The sequence below is a fragment of the Erythranthe guttata genome, chromosome 6, assembly GCF_056151865.1.
Source record: "Erythranthe guttata isolate IM_541 chromosome 6, IM_541, whole genome shotgun sequence".
NCBI classification, from domain to species: Eukaryota; Viridiplantae; Streptophyta; class Magnoliopsida; order Lamiales; family Phrymaceae; genus Erythranthe; species Erythranthe guttata.
In genome coordinates this window covers 5,207,687-5,231,999 of record NC_142538.1, presented here as the reverse complement: position 1 = coordinate 5,231,999, position 24,313 = coordinate 5,207,687, and the positions used below count along the sequence as shown (strand labels likewise).

The window sequence follows — 24,313 nt, the reverse complement described above, 5'->3', positions numbered from 1 at the left end:
AGAGAGTGGATCAAATAATGCTTGGGCCTTGCTCACTGCTCACTTGCCCATACCCTAACTACTAACTACTAATTAGTAACTAATTCAGCAAAACAATTCTCTCAAAAAAACAAAAGTAAGAAAAAACAAATAATAATAATAATAAATAAATAAAAAGAAACATAAACCAGCAGATTGAAGTGGGTTTTTTTTTTAATATATTTGTAAGAAATTTAAAATCTACATATATGATATGTAACATTAACATATAATATATAATGGGTGCAGGTATGCTGATATTCCCAGTGTTTGTCTGACTTTATTCTCAGAAAAGATTGGTTTCTCAGAAGCATCTATCTGTTCATATCTTAATTAACAAACTTCTCCACTAGCAGTCAAATTTTACTGCTTCAGCAGGCAGCATCTCTCCAAGGGAGAAAAAGGATATGTAGAACTGAAATATTTTTACAATAAAATATAAAATAAAAGGGGAGTTCTTGTTTAAAATCTTACTTCTAAAATTGAAAAAAACTAAAAAAATCAAATCTTATTTTTTATATTTGATTAGTTCAAGCCAACATGCAACTATGACAAGTATGAGCTCTCGTCTTTGTTGATCGGAACACCAACCGAGGCCTTAAGAAATCGTCAAGATTTAACAAAAATAATGAAAATAAAGAAAGGGGGGAAGTTCAATCTTAGTACCATCAACCAAGGCATTGTTTGTTTCTGAAGACTGTAAAGTAACAAAGAGAAGCAGCAGCACAAAAAAGCTATTTCTTTTTTTTTTCTTCATAATAATACAAGTTAATAACTAATGACATCTATACGCGAAAACATTTCAACAGTATACATAAAAAAAAATAAAAATAAAAATAAAACTTCTTGATAATACTCTACACCATGCATCATTAAGGTAAAATCACCGATATACCTTTCGACTACGATCCAATTTACACGGCCGATCAACAAGCTTGCAAAAAAATCTCCATTTTTCCCAAAAAACCGTTCCGTGTTTGCACTTTGTATAAAGATCAGTAAAGTTCCCATCAAGTTTGAGGTTTTTTTTTCCTTTCGTTACCTTATTATCGAGAGAGATACAAATATTGTTGGCATCAGCTGGCTCCAGATTGCAGCATTGGAAAGAAACTCCAGCTGTTCCGAGGGCTTAACTCCTTCGTAACGCCATTCTCATTAATCCACCACTCACAGTCGACACTCGATTTTTCTGACACTTCTTCTTCCTTTGCATTGTTGAAGTTGAAATCTTTGCTCGAACCAAACGAGATTGTACGGTGTTTCAGATCCAAGTCCTCTCCCTCCAAATCTAAAGGCACCCCGCGAACTTCAATTACAGTTTCCTTGTTCAGACTATCCGAATTCTTTGTAATAAAAAAATCCTCATTATTTGTGCCTCGTCTTATTTCCTCCCTTGGTTTTATGAACGCTTCTTTATCAGAAGGGGCTGGTTCTCTCACTGTACAAGTCGGAATATCTTCGCCGAACAGTTCAAACGAGACTCTATGATGATCAACTACAGCGTCGTCGCTTTGAGATTTATTGTCCGAATTTGCAAGCGATGCCACTTCGTAAATTTGATTTTCAAGAATGCTACTACTGTCTCTAGATGGAGGCTCTCCTCCATTAGGGGTCAAAGCTCCGGAACCTAACCTCGACCCCCAACCATTGGGGGTCAAAGATCCAGACCCAACTCTCGAATCCCACTTATAACTCGGAAAATGTTCATAACCGAAAAACTTCGCCCGATTATCCGGGAAAGGCGAAGAGGTTCCCGAAGTCGAAATTGCGGATCCCGGTGATTTAATATGACCACCTGGGCTTGCTGGATACTGATAAGGTTGGAACTCGTATTGGGAGAATGAATATTTCAAATTATTCCCGTTACTTCTTCGGCTTTTAGCTAGTGACGAAGACAGAAGCTGAGCAAAGGGTACTTCTGGGGAAGAAGGGGTTGTCATTTGGACAGGCTCGGGTGGTGGAGTGAAAGAAGCGGTGGATGGTTCGGTGGTGAACGTGGAGAAGACTGGCGGTGAAACTAGTTGAGTCTCGTGGGCGTAGGGTCCAATGGTGAAAATGGGTGGGGTGCCACCTGGCGAGTGGGAGTGGGCGGAGAGGGAGGCGAGGGAGAGTAAACCGGTGGCGGGGGATTGGGTGGAGGAGGAAGGGTCTGATTGGAGGAAGGAGGCAGGAGAAGAGGGAGGAGCTATGAAGGGGAGTGTAATGGTGGAGGAGTGGTTTCGGTTTTCGGAAATCGGAGCTGTGATTCTTCCGGATGGAGATGGTTCAGAGATTAGGACAGCGTGGCCGATTCGTTTGCTGTGTTTGTGAGAACCAAAACACCAGTATATGCTCCAACAGCTTCCCCATCTTCTTTTCTGCTTTTTTTATTTCCAAACAAATACAAGCAAAATTTTGATTATTACATCGAACGAATTACTTCTAGCTGCATATATGTTTCTATAGAAGTTAAACAGTTTCTTGCAAAACACAAACTGCAGTCATGGAAAATTAAACAATTACGACATTTAATTTCAGCTAATTCCTCTGTCGGTAGCAAGACTCAATGGTAGCCTAATAAATAGAAATCCTACTCATAGATTTTTTCGGTATCTTTTCTTATATATTTATTTTGTTATATGCAATTTAGTTCAAGTACAGATCTTCCAGTTTGACATAGACAAAATACAAGGAATGAAGCATTGTTGTTTTCTCTAAACACATCCAAGTTCCAACCATTTATCCAGCAAAAGCAGGACATTATTAATTTATTATAACTTGTTCCGACTTTCCTTGACAAATTTTCCTGTGCTCCAAGAGCTCATAAACAGAAACCTTGGATCAACTCCAGTTACAAAAACCGTATTTTAATCGGAGTTGAAACAGTACACACATTACAAGTATTTAGACCTCATTTTCTCAAACTGTGGAAGGAAAATATGCAATCCGATATCTCTGATAAAAACGCATATATATTACGATATATATATACACAGTTCACTGTTCAAAGGCATATTAATAATATAAAAAGACCACTTCAAATTCAAAAGGTGTTCTTCTGAATTTGACTTTTAAAGTCAAATTTAGCTGCCACTATACTATTGGATTTGGGGAAAGAAAACCTTTTCTTATTTTCAAGCTAAATTTCCCTCAATTGTAGCCAAATAAGATATTTATCCAGATTACAAATCTCTGCTTCACAACTCAATGAGTCAACACAGCAACTTTTTTATGAGGTAGAACAAGCAAATAACTTTTCCAATACAAAATCTGTTGATTCAATCGTTTCATCTCATTTGATCTATTAGATAAAACTGTAAAAAGCAAAATTAAAAAATCCACATAAATTAGGAAAATTAACACCGAGAATCACACACCAAAAGACAAAATTGAGTTCGTATGGATACACGCACACCTACACACAGCTAAATAAGTATGTATGGAAAAACACACACACACACACACCTCAACTGTAGATGGCTGAACTCTGCTTTCAGCAGTAACAATCGCAGTCGCAGCAGCATTTACAGTATCCACGCTGTTGTGTACGCTACTCATGGCGATTCTCAACCGTTTCTCAGATAAGGTGACGTCAGATCCCGGCGACGAACGTTGCTTGACGGTGATTTCCGGTGACTTTCGTCGGAAGTCAATCAGAGAGGGAGTAGAGAGAGAGAGAGAGGAGAGAGAGAGGTATTAGGCAAGATCACATGGCATATTTCAAGTGGCTTATTAGACACAAACACAAAACAAACCATGAAACGGCGACTTTATAAATGAACCCCCGAACATTTATATATTTCTATTTGTTGCCCCTTTTTGTTCACTTCAATTTCGCAAACACCCCAAACTCTATCCCCATCTATAGTAGTTTCTGTTTTCAAGTGGCTTTTTATTTAAATTAATATTTAATACTAATAATTGTATTAATTTTTCTAATATTAGATGTTTTTTAATAGAAGTTTTGTTTGAGCATGTGATGTGAGTGAATAATTTTAGAAATAGGGTGGAAATAGTTGTATTTATTTATTATTTAAACTAACGATGGTTTCTCTCTCTGGCTGTTATTTTGTAATTATGTAGGGTGGTGGGGTCAAAACAATAAAGAAACAAGGATTTAACAATTAATTAGAAGATTGGGGTGGGGGTGGGGGTGGGGGCGTGGTTGAGGGGCCTTTTGGTGGTTAGTGGATGATGCGAGGATCAAAAAGTAAAGAGTTTAATTGACGGAAATGCCCTTCTGGTGGCTACGTATTTAATAAAACTGCCACCGTTATAACGGATTACGGCGCGGCGCAGGATAAGAACAGGGATCGGCTATTAATGGCAAAACTGACGCCAGGTGGAGGAGGGTGCGCATTTAATGCGGCGTATGTTTGGTTTTTTGCGCCCACCGCAGAAGAATTTTAATTCCCATGTCACGTGACGTTCGTGATGCTTTGGTTTGGTTTTAGGCCTTAGGGGGGCCAAACTCATTTTGGGCACATGGAATTCAAATAATAGGAGTAAGTTAGTAACATTTTTTTAAATCTCCAACTTGGGGATTTTGGTTGACTAATTTGAGTTTGTTATTTAAAATAATAATTTGAGCAAAATGGTAAACTTCCTCTTTGATTTTGGTGAATATATTATGGGGTGTAAGATGTTATATTTATTGAGAATTTTGAACCGCAGCTTTATATAAATAATTATTTATAAAATGCACATACACAGGAAGATGTGTGCTTTATTATGTGTAGATTAATGGTTCAAGATCATCCGGTATATTTCGAGTATGTAATGTTGAAATACTATTCGTTTGTCCAATGCACACGAAGTCCTAAGTCTAAGCCATTTGCTGAAGTCCGTAGTTGTAATCAAGTCCTTGACTAAAGTCATTTGTTGAACTCTTAACCTGCGAGATGAACACATGTGGCCGATGTAGCCCCTCCAACGCTCAAGTCAACTGACTGGTTCAACAAGCTAAGAGAAGATGATCTCAACAAAATTATAATAACTAAAAAAAAAATCACTTACCTTTTATAAGTGAGCTAAAAGAGTTGTCTATATTGAATTATAACATTATGTGAGAATAACTAACTACCCGATGGGCTTGTGACTTTAACTAATAAGATTGACCCATTAACTTAATTATTTATAGATGAGTTATATTTTGCGTTCATTTGGATGGCCAATAAGGTATATATATCACAGTGTCTACAAAAAAAATGTGAACTAAAAGAAATTCGGAAATAATCTACTAAAATGAAGGATTGAGATTTTTTATTTAAATAGTAAAAAGAGCAAATTAAATAAAGAAGTAAAATCATTGGATGTACGTTTACTAGTATAAGAAAGAAAAATAGAAGCATGGTGTTGGTGTAAATTTGCCAATGATGCGGGGTATAATGGTCCAAATAAAAGAAGATGTCCCATAATTTTCATTTGATGCGAGTTTCTTTTAGCTTTATATCATTTAGAGGGCCTTTTTGTCAAGGCATTCACGTGCGCAGAAGCTAATGTTTTTGGGGGGTTAATGGAATGGGTTTTTGTGCTATGTAGAGAGAGAGAGAGAGAGAGAGGGGGGGGCCTTTTATTAGGCCACGTGTGATGGAAAATGACACACTTTTTTTTTAATTTTAATTTTCTCTCAATACTTTCCGTAAGTTTAACTACTTTTTATCTCTTGCACGGGTGGTTCCCTCTTTCACATTATCCTTTTTTTCATTCTTTGAAAATGATATCACAACTCCCCCATTCCTCTATGAATTATTGCCTCCATTTTTGCCAAATACAATATCTACCCGATCCGATCAACCGATTTTGTAAAATATGAAATACTGTTATTGACCCGACCATTGTAGGTTGGATAATGGCTGACAACCTAATTATATTGAATATATACTTTTACTATTTACTAAATTACGGCCACCCAACAGCTATGACCAAATTACGAAAAAACCTCTCTTGTTTGGATAATTGCAACCACCTCCTCTTTTAATTATTTTTTACGTAAAATTTATGTAATTTAGTTATTTACCGAACCAAATAGTATATTCAGTTCGTAAACGGTATGAAATGTTGGCGTACCGAAATTTCTGTTCGGTTTTACCGATTTAACATACATAAGTATACTTCCTGAGAGGTATTTTTTGTAAGATAATACATAGTTGAGGGGGGTGACTGTAATTACCCAAATATGAGGGGGTTTCGTAATTTGATCATAACTCAGTGGTGACCGTAATTTGCCCTAGTGTAAAATAAATTGTAATACAAAAGAGTGTTATATTACAAAAGGTTGAATTGTATAATATTACATGCTTAAAGCATGCCCTCTCACACTTAATTTCAACTTTATTTTTAATCTCAATCATAAGCTCATCTTGTTCATTACATTGTGCAAAAGTTGATTTTGGAGTTGTTATCAAATTTTGAGATTGTAATGAATTATGCTTGATCTAACAAAAGGATAACTATCTTAGATTAAACAATGTACCCAAGTGTTTGAAATTGACTCGTTGAAAGAGACATTGACTTAAAATCCAAAATATCACAAAAGCACTTACCTTGTAGTGCTTTTTTGTGTGTAAATCTTTTGAGTGTTAGCAATCTATCTAACTTTTTTTTATCATCTTTTACCTTTTCAAAACTTTCTACATAGCTTTCATGAGCCTTTTTGTTTAATAACTACTATAGCCTTTTTCTAAAACTTTTTTTTTTTCACTCCAAAGTGTAACACTATATTACACTAATATAAGTGTGTAAATCTGACGAATCAAATTGCAATTAATAATTTTAAATTGGGTAAATAACAAAAAAAAACTTAAATGCACATTGGTCCACAAAAACAACAGTCTGTACATTATTCAGCCACGAACTTATCTCATGAATATAAAGAAGAAAAGAAAAAAAAAAACACTAAGAAATTGTATATTTTTAAATAAAAGAAAATTAATAATTGGTGGGTCCAGGGAAGAGGTGCATCCAGTGGGACATTTCACAAACTGACCATCTTATGGGGTGGCTTATGGCCCTACAGGACAAAAGCTTAACCAGCATACCACATGTTCAAGTAGGTGGTGGTTGATCTCTATTTATATTCATACTTTCCTTTTTCTTTTTTCTTTTTTTAATAAAATTAACATCATATAATAATATTATCTTCAATCTGGTACCATAATTTTTGCACTCTAGTCCTTGTACAATTTTTTACTTTCCATTTATGGCACTTATCTTTCTCTGAATATTATATGTGCTACATTTCGATTTTCTTGGGGGCCTTTAGCCCATGAAGAAGCACCTAACATGGGTTTGGGCCTCCACGTTATAAAGATTGATACTACTATTTTAGTATTTTTTCAATGGCAATTAGACATTAATTCCCACTACCGAATTATTAATCTTCACTCTTTATGCTTAATTATTTTGTTCTTTTAAATTCCATTTAAGATAGATGAATACAAATGAAAAAATTATCAAGTAGACTTGATTTTAGGTAGTCTTCGCTCGTCTCCTATGTATCCTAGACCTCGTGATCCACGCGCATGCCGGATGTAAGCATTATGATGGTCAAGTCAATAGGGATCGATGCATTTTCGGAGGTGGATGGATTCATATATGATATGTTTAATTGGGTCAACTCAATAAGCCTATAATTTCTTTAACTATTGTAGCACGAACCCAATTTAGAAGAACACTATTACGAAAGTCCAATCACCTTCAAATAAGGTTTGGGCCCAACAAATTAACCTCAGCTCAATCGATATGGTATAAATAACGATTTACTTCATTTATTAAAGATACTCCATATTATCTTAATAATACTATAATTTGTATTTTCTCAACTATTTCTACAACCCGCACGTCTGATTTGAGCGTCGGAGGGGTTTCTGCCGGATCAACCCCGTATCTAGTTCAGATGCTCTCTATTCGCAAGTATCTCAGAGTCATCTAGCACGTGAGCAATGATTCACTTTGCTCTCCCAACTCCCTCTATCTCAACTACTTAAGATAATCTATTTCTAGCATCATAAATATATATTTTGGGAATAAATGGACTAATTTTTGTAGGTAGTATGAGAAAAACTTACATTCCATGGGTGGGAGTATGCTCCCATTTATAACAATTTTATCTTCTCCGGACCCATGAACTCCTGAACACTGGGGCGAGTGTAACATGTCGCCGTTTCTGGGCAGTTCGTGTAATCATTCTCAGCTAATCAGCTGCAACCACTCGTGTGCCCCTATACTAAGTAACATTTTCGTAAGCTTTCATAGGTTTTCCCTCCATTTTCTGATTGTCGACGGTCATTCAACCATTAAATAATGGTGTCAACGCATTTTAGTGTGTCGACGTATGTGAGGGACACACTTGCCGTGGTCATCAATGCGTCCATCTCTACGTGTCAGAGCCATTAATTTGCCGAACAAAGTGGTCACGGCACCTTTCCGAGCGCCGCATATCCATTTAGCTCTCGATAGAATGCCTTACTCGCAGGGTCATTGTGACGAGGAGAGGCCCTTCGCGTGGGCTGTCCTTTTGGGCCGCGCCTCGTGGCGGGCCTTAATGGGCTAGACATCCCAGTAAGTGGGCTTCGCCCATTGCGCCATCTTCTTCTCTGGATCAACCCGGTGAAGTCTATACTGAATAAATTATTACCGTCAAATTTAACACATAAATTTATTGGTGAAAATAGGAACAACATTTCGAATTCCATCGATCCCGATCCAAATATTTTTCTATTTTCCAAATCCTTTTGGTACGGAACTGGAATGCATATTACATTCCGATTTTTTGGACTTACCGGCCCAATAATTAAACCTCATTACTTTTTTTATCCAAGGATCCATCAAATGAAGCCCTATTTTATACAATTTTTCCCTCACCAGAGTATTGGGTTAAAGCCCAAACACTTTACCAATCATTTAGAAATTTAAATAAAAAAAAAATCATAAAATTATTATTTAAAATTTATATAAATTTATAAATTTAAATAATAAGGTGGTGTTTGCAAATGATTATTTAAAAGCAGAAGTTAATGATTGTGATTTAAGTTAGTTTTAAGTGCTTATTTCTAAAAGTTTGGGGTGTTTTCAAATATTTTGGAAAATGAACTAAAATTGAAAAAGCATGGTTATGGGTGTTTTTAAAAAAATAGCTTAAAGCAGATTATTTTAAGAGAAGCAAAAACAGAAGTTGATTTTGCAAACATCTAAAAACAGATTATGAGCAAAAAAAAAACCGCATAATCACTTTAAAAAAGCATATGCAAACACCACCTAAAAAACAAAAATAAAGAAATAAAATACCAACAGTATATTCACATTGGCGCTATCAACCAAACAGCATCCACACATTTTCTTCTCCATGCCTGGAAAAAATTCCAAAATCAAGCTCATCATCAGTTTCGCCATTTCCAGATGACCAAGACGATGTCGTTTGCTATTTCCACACCGGCACCATCTCTACTGCACCCTTCTTCATCATCATCACCATACACACGAACGAGACAACCCTCTCTCTTTGCTTCCGTCCCTAAAAATTCAATCTTTAATCATGCTGCGAAAAGCGTTCCTCAATTAGGTTTTGCTCTCTTATCTCAATGGAACGGACTCAAGCAAATGGGCATCTCAATCTCGCACTATTCAGTCAAAATGGGTAAACATCGTTCCCCCAATTACGTGAGTCTGTACACATAGGACGTGTTTGGCCGAAATTGTGATTTTTTATTATTTTTTTAATGGTAAAGAATTTGTAGAAATTGAGGGTTTGTGTTGTGCAGAGAAGAAGGGAAGAAAAAGGAAAGGCAAAGGAGGAATTAATGCTTCTCTATTTGGGGTTGGAGCTCCTGAAGCTCTTGTTGTAGGTGTTGTGGCTTTGTTGGTTTTTGGACCCAAAGGTCTTGCCGAGGTTTGTTTTTTTTTTTTTTTTTTTTTTTTTAGTGTTTAGGCTAATTCTTGTTTTGGAATTTGGAAACCAAACGAGCCCTTATTAGTTTAATTGCTTTTCTTGAAGATTCTTTTATAACAAAAAAGAGTTGGTGGTGAGATGCTGTCTTGTAAATTGTAATAATGATAGTGATTATTAGGGGCTCGATCTCGAGCTCGACGAGTTGAGATTTTCACGAACTCGCATGAGCTTCGGTGAACTTGAGCTTTAAAAATAATTAGCTCATTAATAAAATAAATCTATTTTTTTATAATTATAATAATAATTAAATAATGATAATAATAATAATAGTTATTATTTTATTTTATAATATATATAAAAAAAAAAAAAAAAAATATCAATGCGAAGCTCTTGAGCCGGCTCGCGAGCTGTCGAACAACTAAAATCGGCTTGAGTTCGAGCATTTGTCGAGTCGGCTCGTCGAGTTCATGAGCCAGCTCAGCTCGTTTATTACCCCTAGTGATTAGTTCATGTTTGTCTCATAAACAGTATTCGATTGGTTTCTATTTACTATTGATAAAAAAGAAGTGGTGCAAAATATTTAAATTATCCTCATTTTCCATTTTGAGCAAAAATAATTCCCTTAATATATGTGCTTCACTGAGTGGAACTTATAAAACTTCAGTGTTGATCATGTTAGAAAAATGAATGCAATAATATCTCAAGCAAAAGATTATTAGTTTTGTTGCTAATCAAGATATGAAATTGGAAGTTTGGTTTATTTAAAATGACAGGTTGCTCGTAATTTGGGTCAAACGCTGCGTGGATTCCAACCTACGATAAGAGAACTTCAGGCAGGTCTCGGTGCTTTTTCCTATTATTACAACAACTTCAGAAATCAAGAACTCGCGTTTCTTCTTAAGTACTCCACATATTGAATATTTGTTTAATTACAGGAAGTTTCGAGGGAATTTAAGAGCACCCTCGAGCGAGAAATTGGCCTCGATGATATAAAAAATCCCGCGCCAACAAGTTACATGTCCAACACACCTAGGCCTACACCGCAGGATTTCATCACGACAGATGAATCTAGTACAAACGTCGAACCAAAACTGCCGGTAGAATATGGTGAGATATTTTTACTTGATGATCTCGGAAGTGTGAAATTAATGTTTTCGATCAAAATTAATTTATAAAAAATGTATAGATCGTAAATCGTAATGTTGTATTGAGTTTGTATTTGTGGAAAAAAAAAATGCAGAGGAAACTCCGTCTCCGTCGGACACTGAATTAAGCGGAGCATACACTGCAGACGAATACTTGAAGGTGACCGAAGAGCAACTCAAAGGAGCTTTTGCCCGTTTGCAGAATGAGCAATCTCAACTACAGACTCCGTCTCAGGGTCAGTAATTACAACTAACATTACAGTTAACACAATCTCTCTCTAAAACTCTCTCTCTCTAGATCTCTCATATATTAAGTTGCTAATGGTGTTAGATACATCTGAAGAATCTTCGCGAGTGATGAATATATCTGAGAATTCGGAAAGTAATGCTTTTCAAGAAGGAGCTGCTACAGTATCGCCTCCCGCCCCAGCACCAAAGAACTGAACTGATCTACGAAAGAAAATCGGAGAATGATTTTGTTTTTTGAAACGTAGATAACGAGTCCGAGTATTCGTCTATTTTGCTAGAGAGTTGCAGGGGATGTTGATTAATGTTGGCTGCATCAATGACATCAAAATTTATTCAGCTTGTCTGTCAAAAAATAATCAAAAATTATAATTACGTAGTTACAGATGCAACACAAAACGACATTGGCATGAAGAAAATGATAGTTGAATCATTATTTATGAAATTTACAAAAGTCTTTGTAAAACGGTTATAATTACGACCGGCAAGTGAGCCGGCCCTGCCCGATTATATTTGAGTCGAACTTGATTTTTAGTGAGCGCGGTAGAGTTTGAGCTATTTTATCTTGATTAATTTATGAGACGAGTTTGAGCCTACTATGGTTCGACCCGAATATAACGCCCGTTCGATTAGGTTAACAAATAAATATATAATATATTTATTATTTTAATGATATATGGCACAATATAAAAGTTACACCTGTAATAGATCATTTTATTCTGCGGAAAGAAACGTAAAAGAAAAAAGAAGGAATTAAGTAGGAATAAAGTGAAAATACTCATTCAACCGGCTTAATTCCACTTTGCACCCTTGAAATATACCATTTTGGCACTTTGCACCCTCGAAACAAATTAATAGCACTTTGCACCCTCGAAATACAATAAATCATGCATAATGCACCCCAAATGAATTTTTAAAGCTAAAAAATGTAATTTAATATTTTTAGTGGTATTTTTTTTAGGATGCCAAATCTCAAATATTTTTTTTATTCATCAATCATTTTGAAACTATAAAGTTCAAAAATAAAAATAAATTTTATATATATATTAATTTTTTTTATAACAAAAATCAAATATTTTACGAAAAAAAAAATCATTCAACTATTTCGTTATCAAGTTATCTGAAAATCATATTTTCTTCCAAGTATTTTCACCTAATATTTTCAAACAGTTACATAAAAGCTCCATCAATCGAATAATTTAGTGATAAAAGCTTATTTTTTATTTTTTATTTTGTAAGAAAATGTAGGCTTTTTAAATAATCCGTGTAGTTTTTATTTTTTCGCACTTTGTCCGCTCGAAATTAGGTTGGGGGTTCAAGAAAATAACAATTTATTTTTTTTATTTTGCACCCCGAAAAAAAAACACCAATGAAAAATAAAATTGCCTTTATTATTCAATTCAGGGTGCATTGTGAATGATTTATTGTGTTTCGAGGGTGCAAAGTGCAATTAATTTGTTTCGAGGGTGCAAAGTGCCAAAATGGCATATTTCAAGGGTGCAAAGTGGAATTAAGCCCATTCAACCCAATTGTTGAAATTATCATCGACATTTGAAAATACAAAATGTTTTCAATAATGAGATATATATATATATATATATATATATATATATATATATATATATATATATATATATATATATATATATATATATATATATATATATATATTAAATTTCTTTTACTTCTTTTATTTTGAAATATGATGTATTGTTTTATCATATACAGTAGAATCTTCATAAATTAATAACTTCAATTAAATAATAGTTTCTCTCGGTCCCAACTGAGTGAAAATATGTTAAATTATTAACTCAGTAATTTAATTATTCGTTAAATTAATAGAATTTTCCTAGTCCCGATTATATTAATTTATAGAGGTTTAATTGTAGTTACTTAGGGATTAAACATTACAATATTAAACTTCATTTATTTCAAGAAACAGACTATAGTTTTCATCTTAATTTACGACTATAATTTTTATTTTATTTTGCTCTTCATGAATATTCTAGGTTTTGCACTTTGGTTGCGAAGTTTTTTTGTTTTTGTTTTTTTCTTTAATACATTTGACTGCACGGTTATAAAGTATGTAATTTATAATATTTCTCAATATAAGTTTGATGTAAACCCGAAACTCTAAAAAATACATGAGCCAAACTTGAACCTATACTAATGAGGTCCTATGGTATATGAATTTGAGCCTGTAATAATAAGGACCGATGGTTTATGAACTTGACAAAGTAAACGAGATATGATGAAAAAATATTAAACTAAAATTAAAATCATCTGCCATTACTCATAAAATAAATATATTAAATGTATTGCATTATGGAATACATTTGTTTAACAATTTTTCTCATTTTTTAAATTTCCAGGAACATACATTAAATTGAAGAAAAAAACACTCTTTTTTAAGTAATAGAGAAGGGAATAAATCATATATTCCTAAAATTATTCAACTTCCGATTCCCTAATAATCATCCCCATCATAACCCAAATCATCCTCCACTCGATCCGCCACGTCATCAGCAACCTTGTTCTTCATCGCATCAAACCCCTCCGCCAGCGCGAGTCCACCTAACGCCCCTGCAACCGCACCCACAGCCAATCCCGCCCCCATTCCACCAAACTTACTCTTCTTCTTCTCCTCCACCGGAGCAGCATACCCTAACCCCTGCTGCTGCCCATACTGACCGCCCTGTTCATGAGCCGGCTGCCCGTAGGACGGCGGCGCACCACCGTAAGCAGGGTAACCCAACGGCGGAGCCGCGTATGGTGGCGCCGCGCCATACGGCGGAGGAGCCGCGCCGTAGGGAGCCCCGTACGGTGCTGGCGCGTAGGATCCCGGCGGCGGTGGCACGCCGTAAGCCGCAGCGTAGTAGGGTTCCGGCGCACGGTAGCGCGGCTCGCGGACGCTGACTTTGACGACGAGCTTGCCTTGAGGCCGGCCGGAGGGGCGCTTGAGGTCCAGCTTCCGATCGGCGGTGCTCCCCATGCCGACGTCGTCGACGACGTCGCGGAGGCTGAGCTTGGCGGAGCCGACGATCGTCTTGGTGCAGTCGTCAGCGGCGGCGGCGGAATGGACGATGTCGATGTAGAGGGTGGAATCCTCGATCGGGGAGTTGAAGGGGAGGAGCAGCTTTTCGTCCCAGGATGGTGAAACGCCGCGGCCGTCGCCGTCAGCCCCCTCGTCGGCGCGTGTGGAGCACTTTCTTTTCTGGTCGATCCAGACGACGGCGTAGGGCTTGAGTTTGCCGTTGCTGCGCCAGTTGACGTTCTTCAGGTCCTTGGCGGAGGCGATGGTGACTTCAACCTCGTAACGCGACGCCATTTTTACAGCAAAAGTTGAAGAAAAAATGAATTGAAATGAAATTACGTTGAAATTGTGGGTATTTATAGCTCTAATTTCAAGCGTTTGCCATTAAATTTTGACAAATCTAGGGAAAGATTGTATTTAATTATTTATTGCGAAAAGACTTATTCACCCTCCATAAATATTTTTTTTTTTTTTTTGGTTTAAGTCAAATTTATCAACAAATTATGTTTTTCTTTTTTCAACTAGAACTATTGTATATATAATATATATTTTTTGAAGTACAAGGGTAAATTAGTGAATAGTGAATAGAGATGGAAAATGGGATAATCGAGTAATAAATAGTGGATAGATTTTCCGACGTGGATAATAAATGGGAAGAGACAATTTATTTCTTAGTGAATAAGAAATAATATTTCTTAGCTTCAAGTTTGGTAGGCTGATTTATATGGGTTGGCCTTTCCAACATTTATTGGGCTTTCTCACTTTAAAAAAAATTAAGCAATTTATATTTTGAACGGTTGCCCAAAATCATAAACTCTGAATTAGAAGAGCTTAGCATCGGCAAGATAAATAATACAGTTAACTGATAAAACAAACCACGTCGTGCATTCACCTTTGCGTCAATTTCGTGTTTGCATGGGAGGCCAAGATATTTCCTCATATAACAGACGCAACTGTCTATATCTTCATCCTTCTCATCGTCCAACATTTTCAGAGCGGAATGTGTTACAATTCCACCAGACAATATTTTAAATACGGCACATTAATTGTTTAGGCCAGAATCCTCTTTGACTTCGCAAATTCGGCCAGAATCTCGTTAAGTTGATCTTTGATATGTGTGTGATATTGTGCCCAAAATGTGTCAAAGCCACCTGTGGACGCATCCAACCATCTCTTCAATGATCTATGGTTGCTCTCCACCCTAATATGATTAAAGTAGGTTACGTTTCAGTAAACAACATGACAGTAAGTTAAGTATATGTATTTAACCACTTATAAATAAATACTTGTTTGTCGGTGTATTGCCCAGATGAAAAACTAGTTTCGTCCATGCTTTTACAAATTTCTCTTTATATATCAGCCAAGTATCTTGGAGGTACTCAATCAACTGTGGATAATCCGCGTACTCGTCCATCAATGCTCTGCAATTCCTGTCGAAATCTTCTTCACATACTGATGTTACCAAAGTTCGCCACGGACCAAGTATAAAATCAACCCCTCGACGCCTACTATTGCCTAAACATCTTGTAGCACGATGCCCCCATTCATGTTAATGTGCCAAAGACATAAGAGATGAGCCACCGGGAAATACATTATCTATCGCCTTTAAGAGCCCTAACTCTTGATCAATTACGATTGCACTAGGTAGAGTTTGTGGGGTGTCTCTTCAGCCTTTGCAACACCCATGTATAATGGTCTTCATTTTCATGGTGCAAAAATGCCACTCCAACAGTATATTTTTTTTCGACAGGAGTAACACCAACAATCTCCAACAAAGGCAATTTGTACTTATTGGTTTTGTAAGTACTGTCAAGTAGTATAACGTACGAAAACTTACTTAACAATTCGACAGATAGAGGGCGAGCCCACATCAAATCAATAACTTCATGTGTTGTTTCATCAATACGGAACCACTTGTAATAGTTATGCTCCTCAAGCAACCCAATCAAATGTTACATCACTGTACGGTTACCCCTAGCTTGTCTTCTCAAATTTGCCTTTTCATTGTATACTTGTTTCGTATAAGCATCGAGACCCAAGCCATTTTGTCTCAAGTTAGCCAAAATCTTCTAGGGCGGCACATGACTTTGTGACAGATCCCTAATAATCTTCACCTCCGCTTCATTCAATGCACTCATCCCATGCCCATACATTTATATCGAAAAATGACTATGCTTCCCATATATTATTATGAGCCCCCCATCTATCGTTCAACCGCCGCTCTCCGACAATTTGAAAACCACAATTTATTTTTTTGCTACCAGTCCTTCTCGGGGGCACCTCTGGGTCAGTTGATGGTGTTTCTCGTTTCTCCCCAAACAGGTCACAAGTCAGACACACTTTTTTTGTTTTGGGGCCACTTTTTTTTAATTAACTTCACAAAAAGACCTCTTGCAACGGACCTCGCCCAAGCCACTACCTCGTCCATCGAGTCAAACAATTGAGTTGTTGTAAAATAATCGGTATGATCAACTTCAATTGTAGACGTATTGTCCTGAAAAAAACGTAAAAAAATTGATTAAAAAAAAATAAAATTCTTTGAACTGGACGCCCAACTCGGGCGCCCATTCATGCAGTGCACGCCTAAGTTGGGCGTGCAGTTGGCTGCTGGGCGCCCGAAATAGGCGTGGAGCAGCCAACTGCACGCCCAACTTGGGCGTGCACTGCATGAATGGGCGCTCAAGTTGGGTTTGTACGCGTTTTGCCCAGTTTTTTCGATCGAATAGACGGATTTTTTACCTCGTTATGTCGGGTATCCCGATCTTCATTCGATGAGCTCATTTGTGTTCGTATATCACACCAATAAGAATGATTTTTAAGCAAATTCCCTTCTAAAGCTCTTGAGAGATTCTTTTCTAGAGAGAGAGAGGTTTTTTGTTATGAACCGTAAATAGCAATTTTCAAACCGTAAAAAGCAAGTCCCTAAGTTTATTGTTCCAAATAAATGGGCGTTCAAATTTATTTGAGTGCGTGTTGTGCTGCAATATTATAAAGTTAATTTTTTTAAACACCAATTATTAAGAAAAGAAAATTGAAAAATATAATTTTATCTCAAATCAACATCCCAAATAATAAATATGAAAACTAATAGGCTTATGTAAATTAATTAGTAGACCTAATAGACCTGAATTCAAATCACTTCGCCAACGTTTTCTAAGTCGAACTCTTCATATATTTTTAACCTAATATTAGTTTACATCCTTGCGAGCTATTTTACGGTAGTGAGAGCTTACTTAGTGCAGATGTGTAGTTGTCGGGTTAATTAAAAAAAAAAAAAGCAATATATTTACCGGAAATTTGGTATGGTAATACATAATTAGGGCTGTGGGTGCGTGTTTGATATTTTAAAGTTGTTGGTGGCCCGAACTTTAAATATAATTAAGTATAGGGGTGGAGGTGCAAATATACAACTCCCGAAAACCCTAAAACCCTAATCGCACAACCCCCCTTCTATAAAACGTCCCCCATTCACAGTCTGCCTCTCAGAGCAGAGAAACCCTAACCAGAGCAGCACACTAATTCAATCCTTCTCACAAATTCACTCAGCAGCCATGGTCGCAACAACTCCAACCAGAGGTAGAATAGTTTTCCTCACCTTCTCCTTCACGATTTAATATTTTTTTTTAATAGCAATTATCTGATGTGATGCCCATTTTTTTCTGTAGGTCGTGGCGGCGGTGGATATAGTAGAGGAGGAAGGGGAGATGGCGGAGGAAGAAGCGGAGGGAGAAGCGGAGGAAGAGGATTCGGCAGCGGAAGGGGGGGCAGTGGCGGCGGCCGAGGGTTTGACATGAAGAGAGGCAGAGGAGGGCCACGTGGAGGAAGCCGTGGAGGCCGGGGAGGTAGAGGAGCAGGAATGAAGGGAGGGAATAAGGTTGTGGTGGAGCCCCACAGACACGACGGCGTTTTCATCGCCAAGGGGAAAGAGGATGCTCTCTGCACGAAGAACATGGTTCCCGGTGAAGCCGTTTACAACGAGAAGAGGGTTTCCGTTCAGGTTTGTACCTTCGATTTTTAAAATCAATTATTTATTAGTTTTTTTAATAATTAATTATTGCTTTAGTTAATTTTTTTGCTGTGTTGATTATTTAACAGAACGAGGATGGAACCAAAGTTGAGTACCGAGTATGGAATCCTTTCCGTTCTAAGCTGGCTGCTGCAATTCTCGGTGGAGTTGATAATATCTGGATTGTGAGTTCACTAATCCCCCCCTTAATTAAATTTAATTAATAATTAATTGCAATTAGAAATAATAATTGATTTTGATTATGTAGAAACCTGGTGCAAAAGTACTTTATCTTGGTGCTGCTTCAGGAACAACTGTTTCTCATGTATCTGATCTTGTTGGACCTGTAAGTAATATTTATTTCTATTCTTCTGTGGGTGTATTATTGTTTATATTTTAATAATAATGATTTAATAATGTGTTAATTTTATTTAATGATATTTGCAGGAAGGAGTTGTGTATGCAGTTGAATTTTCTCACAGAAGTGGTAGGGATTTGGTGAACATGGCTAAGAAGAGAACCAATGTTATCCCCATTATTGAGGATGCAAGACATCCCGCTAAGTACAGAATGCTTGTCGGTATGGTGGATGTCATTTTCTCTGATGTTGCTCAGCCAGATCAGGTTTGATTTCAGTTTACAACATTAAATCTGGTTTCTTTTTATTTATTTATTACAATTCTATTTATTTCACTGTGTTGTATAACCTTTTACTACTGTTCTTATGTTTTGTAGTTCTCATAGTAATATTGTTTTATTGATTTTATATACGTTCTTGTCTATAGTGTATGTATATATATTTGTGTGTGTGTGTGTTTTTCAATTTAAAAAAGTAATCTTTAAAGGAGTGTCATTTTATATTTTATATATTTAATATATTTTATATTTTATATATTCTTTTACCTTTCTCTATGAAGAAGCATATGATGATTTACTCGGATTCCCCTTCAAGACATCTATTGAGTGATGCACAAACCGAGTCACTGATGCAATTTTAAAATTTTTGATTTCTTTTGTTGATTGTTTATTTGGTTTTTTGAAGTATATATTATAATATATTATTTTCGTGTGTGTGTGTGAGAGCAAGCTCATGATGACCTACTCGGATTCCCCTTCAAGACATATTTGAGTGATGCACAAACCGAGTCACTGAGGCGTTTTCAAATTTAATTTGAATGTTGCTCGTTTGTTTTTCGTTGATTTTGATACATGCTTACATGTCTCTGTGATATGATGTTTAAAATGTATACCAACTCCATTGCATTTGATTTTGAATATGTTATGATAGCTAGTTTATTTTTGTTGCATGCTTTCAATCTGTCTGCATTGATTTACTTGTTCAAATAATTTAAACATACTTGTTAAAAGAGTAACAATCGTTTACAAGTACAAATACTATAGTTATGTAATATTGTTCTCACTTCAATTACGTAGCAGCAATCCATATTACAAAATCAAAATGTAGACATGTTTAATGAAAGTCACTGTTTTTGTGATTTTATTTGATGTATATATGTTTCTTACAGGCAAGAATTTTGGCCCTTAATGCATCATACTTCTTGAAAGCCGGCGGCCACTTTGTGATATCTATCAAGGTTCGATTTCTGATTAATTACACCCTTACACTTTGAAATGAAAAACAAAATTATTAATATTTTTTTTTGCATTTTCTTATACAGGCAAACTGTATCGATTCGACTGTACCAGCTGAGGCAGTGTTTGCAGCGGAAGTGAAAAAGTTGCAGGTCGATCAGTTCAAACCGGTCGAACAGGTTACCCTTGAGCCTTTCGAACGAGACCACGCCTGTGTTGTTGGTGGTTATCGCATGCCTAAGAAACTGAAGGCCTAAGCTTAGTATTTCTGATTTTAGTGTTTTATTTTGTTGTGTTTTAATTAACTAGGATTTGGGTTACAATGAAAACTTGTTATTGAGATATTTTTATTATGTGCATTAGTGCCCATCTTTTTTCACAGTTTTGATTTTTGTTGAAGAATCATAGTGATTACTGTCTTTTTGATGTGTTACTGATTTGTTTTTCTGTTTTTAATTAAATATTAGATTAAATATTATGCACTAATTGAAGAATTGACAAACTGTAATTGTTTGAAAATAATAATGTATTTCTTGTAGAACTTAGTTACACTTTAATATGTAGTTTTAATTTTAATCTATTTGTTAATTTTACAGGCAAGTGAAATGATGATATTATTATTATGAAAAATTGAACTTTAATTTGTTGTAAAATTAAAACTTGTTAAGAAATCCAATCAAATGAATATAATAGATAAATATAAATAGAAGTTTGGGCAAATTACGACTACCCCCTTAGTTATGGTAAAATTGGAAAATCCACCTCCTATTTGGCTAATCGTGAAACCCCTCTAGAGCTAAATTTTGAGATGTTGATGTGGTAAAATCAAATCGAAATTTCAGCAGACTAACATTTCATACTTTTTACCGAACTAAATATACGTTTTTGTTCGATAAATAACCGAATTACATAAATTTTATGTAAAAATATTTACAAAAAGGGGTGGCTGTAGACTGTAGTTACCCAAACAAAAATGGTTTTTTTCATAATTTGACCATACCTTCAGGGTTGGTCGCAATTAGCCCTAGAAGTTTATAAATAATAAGCACCTACATGCACGAGTTGATCACGAATCGGTAATGTAACAATTTAGCGGCTCTTAAAACAACTTATCAGCTGGTAGTCTCAAACACTCGAACACATCCTATTTATGCATTAAACCCACTTGATTAATTGAACTTTTAGAGTTAGATTAACTTCACTAATCACCACCTAATTAGGTACAGAAGAAAAAAAAGGCATGGAGTTATTTGCATTAGGTAATGACAGTGATTAAATAATATTGTGGAGGTTAGGATTTGGGATTTTGTTTGTGGCCACAAAACCATACGTTTGGCAAGTGTAAGCACAATTAGGCACAAGAATATATACAAGTTCTTGTTTAATTTGAAAATATGGTTAGAGATTAATAAGAGTTTTAAGACTAATTGAATTGAATATAGTTATATGTCATGATAATGTAATATGCAATTATTTTATTTTATGTTTGGAATTTATAATTACACCATCCTTATATTGGGTAACACTCTTTATAAAATTGTATAATAACAGGTATTACGACATCCGATAAGTTATTTTAAAAGCTGATAAGCCGTTACTTCTTATTTTTAGAATTAATAATTTTAAAAATATCTTAGAAGTTCTTCAACAACATGTTTTTGAATTTTTATGATCTTATTTAAAAAGTTTACCAAACATTTTAAAAGAGCTTATAAACACTTAAATGTCTTATAAACTCTTTTTAATAACTTATAAACTTAACCAAACACAGTCTAAATGTCTAATAATTATTATAGTAGCTGACTCGCCACATGAACATGATGTTTTGAAATGTTGTACAATTTAAAATTGCAACAATTCAACAAATCATTATTTTTTAACATAACAATAAGTACTTAATTTAACAATACTTCCATATTTAAATTCTTAGAATTGTAAACAAGAAGACATTAGATTTATTGGAACTATATAAGATTTAAAGTAATTTTTTTTTTATTTACAGTTTTGGGTATATATAAGATGCTAATATCATTTTCAGTCCCATTCATTAAAAATTGAATACAATTTAAATAGATAATGAGACACATAAGAATAGAAGTTCTTATCTGGTGGCACAGTGGTATAAATTGATTGGGGGGGGGGACCAAATTACAAATCAACAATTATAGAAGTACTTTCCCCCTTAACTTATTTTTTTTTAATTTGCTAAAATTAAATAAGTATTTGGGAATGAGTCAATATCAAATGAAAATTACAATGATTTATATTATTTCAATTTAACTAAATTTCATATTATTTGGAATTATTTGAATAATTTTGTTAAAAATATATAGCAAAAGATCGAGTTAAACTTCAAAGAAACTGACCCAACTATTGTTTATTCAGTATCTTCTTATGTCTATTTGATTGTTCCTTTCATGATGTATGGTTGATGTACGAAAAATCCCTTATTTTTCCATAATTACATTCTCCCCTAAAATTTGTAGATTTCTTACATTAAAACCCTTTTGTAACAAGGTGGATGTAAGAAATTTACAAACTGTAGGGGTTAGGTGCAATTTCTAAAAAAGAAAGGATTTGTCTGTAATTACACTTTACCTTTGGGAGGTGGTTGTAATTTACCTTAAATTTTATCTGCTTTTGTTTTATTCATTTCTTAAATTCTGCTAACCTTTTCAATTTGCTTAATTATACACACAGACACACATTTCAATACGTGTGTCATGCTGACTATTGACTGGTAGAAATAGGTTATATATAATATGCATACCAAATTGAAGGAAAATAACAATAATATTACGAAAAAAAAATTAATATCAAATAAAAAAATCAGATACAATAATATGTATTTACTGATAATAATTTATATTTTATCACTGTTAAAATGTTTTTTACATAAGAATAATTTTGAATGGTTTATAATGATGGTTTAGTAGTGATAAGAACAAGTACTACTTTTAAGTTTTCATTGTTGACTATATAGTGGCACCAAAAAGTTAGTTGTTGTGACAATTTTGGTTATCAAAATACTATTTGTTACCTTTAATCTTGTATACTTTGCACTTGATGTAATAATAAAATATTGATGGTGCAATATTTGCATCCAATACCTCCTTTTAAATGAAATTTCTTTGTTCGTTCGTGTGTACATCCGCCTACGGTATTTAGTCAGTGAAGATGAACTAATCGACCGAAAAAAGATAAAAACAAGAGATAAAGAGAGACTTTGGAAAAATGAGTGTATTACTGATGTTAAATCGTACCCCAATAGGGTTTCACATATTCGTTTATATAGAGAATTTGTAATTAGACATTTCCTAATTTAGATTCTCTTTATTCGTCCGATTACTTTGATTGCTCAATTACTGATCCTAATTTACATGTTTTTCCTATTTATTTCGGAAGAATATATTCGATTTTTTTTTTCCAACGACTCTCATTTAGCTCTCTATCTATACATTTCATCGTCTCTTGCACGTTCGGATGAGAGCTGGCGCTCGCTACCCTCTTATCCCACGGGCATCGTTTTACCGAGCTTTTTTCGGGCGAGCTTCTAAAGAGGTCTTGTCTTTAACACGTATTAGGTCGGTGAGCTCAATAAGTTTCTTACGGCCCGCACGTTTTATCCTTATACTATTTAATATGCCCAGTATCATGGGTTTGACCCAACATTACCGAATTGACCCATAAAAAATGAAATAAAGTATTATTTAAAATTGTAACATATAAGTATATATAATTGATTAGTTTACACCATGGACAAGATAATGAAAATGATTTTGGAAATATATCAGGAATCAATTTATTATTGAAACGAATATATAATTGGTTATTCAATTATTTATTGTACGTAGAATGTAATAATTAACTAATTAAGTGGGAAATAATAGTGGTAGATATTGGAATATTGGGGTCACAATATTGGGTGTTATGATTATTTAAAGCTGGGCACCTTTTGCAATTGCAAATTAAATTCTGCCAAACTATTCATGAGTTGGTGAGAGATAAAACAATAATTCTGAATTAAATTCAAAACAACCACTTTGGAAAATATAATAATTATTTATTTGTTTTTGGTTATTGAGTTTTAATTAGAGAAATATTATGATTATAATAGTTTATTCATTACTTAAAAAAATACAATTTTGTAGACTGTTTACGTATCTATATATGATGTGTGTGATTGTATGCAGACCAACAATACAAACTTACGATATATTTCACTCAGTGCAGCATTTATGAGGCTTCGACAAAATTAGATTAAATACACTAAAATTAGAAAGGAAAATATAAAATGTTGTATAAATAAGGTAAATGCTTAATTGTTAAGCATGCTATAGTTAAATTTGTCATGTACCATTTGAAGAAGAAGCATATATATTATAAGGAAGAGGTCCATTCTC

General features: G+C 34.8%; 4 protein-coding genes and 2 non-coding genes across 7 annotated transcripts; 4 read left to right on the top strand and 2 right to left on the bottom strand.

Moving 5' to 3' along the window:
* Positions 1 to 741: 741 nt before the first annotated feature.
* On the bottom strand, positions 742 to 3,857 carry LOC105977827 (hydroxyproline-rich glycoprotein family protein). Of its 2 annotated transcripts, none has more exons than XM_088819629.1 (2): positions 3,463 to 3,857; positions 742 to 2,375 (listed from the first exon to the last, which is right to left on the bottom strand). In XM_088819629.1, exons 1-2 carry the CDS (start codon positions 3,553 to 3,555, stop codon positions 1,095 to 1,097), a joined length of 1,374 nt encoding a protein of 457 aa, XP_088675755.1. In that variant the 5' UTR covers positions 3,556 to 3,857; the 3' UTR covers positions 742 to 1,094. The 2 variants fall into 2 exon arrangements, with proteins under 2 accessions (XP_088675755.1, XP_088675754.1); XM_088819628.1 differs by having other exon boundaries at positions 742 to 2,378; positions 3,463 to 3,763.
* A 5,413-nt stretch (positions 3,858 to 9,270) lies between these two features.
* HCF106 (Bacterial sec-independent translocation protein mttA/Hcf106) lies at positions 9,271 to 11,743 on the top strand. Its single transcript, XM_088819627.1, has 6 exons — positions 9,271 to 9,634; positions 9,759 to 9,886; positions 10,660 to 10,723; positions 10,826 to 10,993; positions 11,127 to 11,267; positions 11,363 to 11,743. The coding sequence occupies exons 1-6, from the start codon at positions 9,397 to 9,399 to the stop codon at positions 11,473 to 11,475; spliced, it is 852 nt and encodes a 283-aa protein (XP_088675753.1). The 5' UTR covers positions 9,271 to 9,396; the 3' UTR covers positions 11,476 to 11,743.
* A 1,823-nt stretch (positions 11,744 to 13,566) lies between these two features.
* LOC105977299 (uncharacterized) lies at positions 13,567 to 14,802 on the bottom strand. The gene has a single exon (XM_088819626.1). It carries the CDS (start codon positions 14,603 to 14,605, stop codon positions 13,745 to 13,747), a length of 861 nt encoding a protein of 286 aa, XP_088675752.1. The 5' UTR covers positions 14,606 to 14,802; the 3' UTR covers positions 13,567 to 13,744.
* Positions 14,803 to 17,657: 2,855 nt separating this feature from the next.
* Positions 17,658 to 20,291, top strand: LOC105977745 (rRNA 2'-O-methyltransferase fibrillarin 1). Its single transcript, XM_013003107.2, has 7 exons — positions 17,658 to 17,887; positions 17,977 to 18,308; positions 18,407 to 18,502; positions 18,586 to 18,663; positions 18,765 to 18,941; positions 19,844 to 19,912; positions 19,997 to 20,291. The coding sequence occupies exons 1-7, from the start codon at positions 17,863 to 17,865 to the stop codon at positions 20,165 to 20,167; spliced, it is 948 nt and encodes a 315-aa protein (XP_012858561.2). The 5' UTR covers positions 17,658 to 17,862; the 3' UTR covers positions 20,168 to 20,291.
* Positions 19,235 to 19,308, top strand: LOC148769951 (small nucleolar RNA snoR60). The gene has a single exon (XR_016031961.1). It is a non-coding gene; the product is annotated as a small nucleolar RNA snoR60 (small nucleolar RNA).
* LOC148769950 (small nucleolar RNA snoR60) lies at positions 19,402 to 19,474 on the top strand. The gene has a single exon (XR_016031962.1). It is a non-coding gene; the product is annotated as a small nucleolar RNA snoR60 (small nucleolar RNA).
* Positions 20,292 to 24,313: the final 4,022 nt, after the last annotated feature.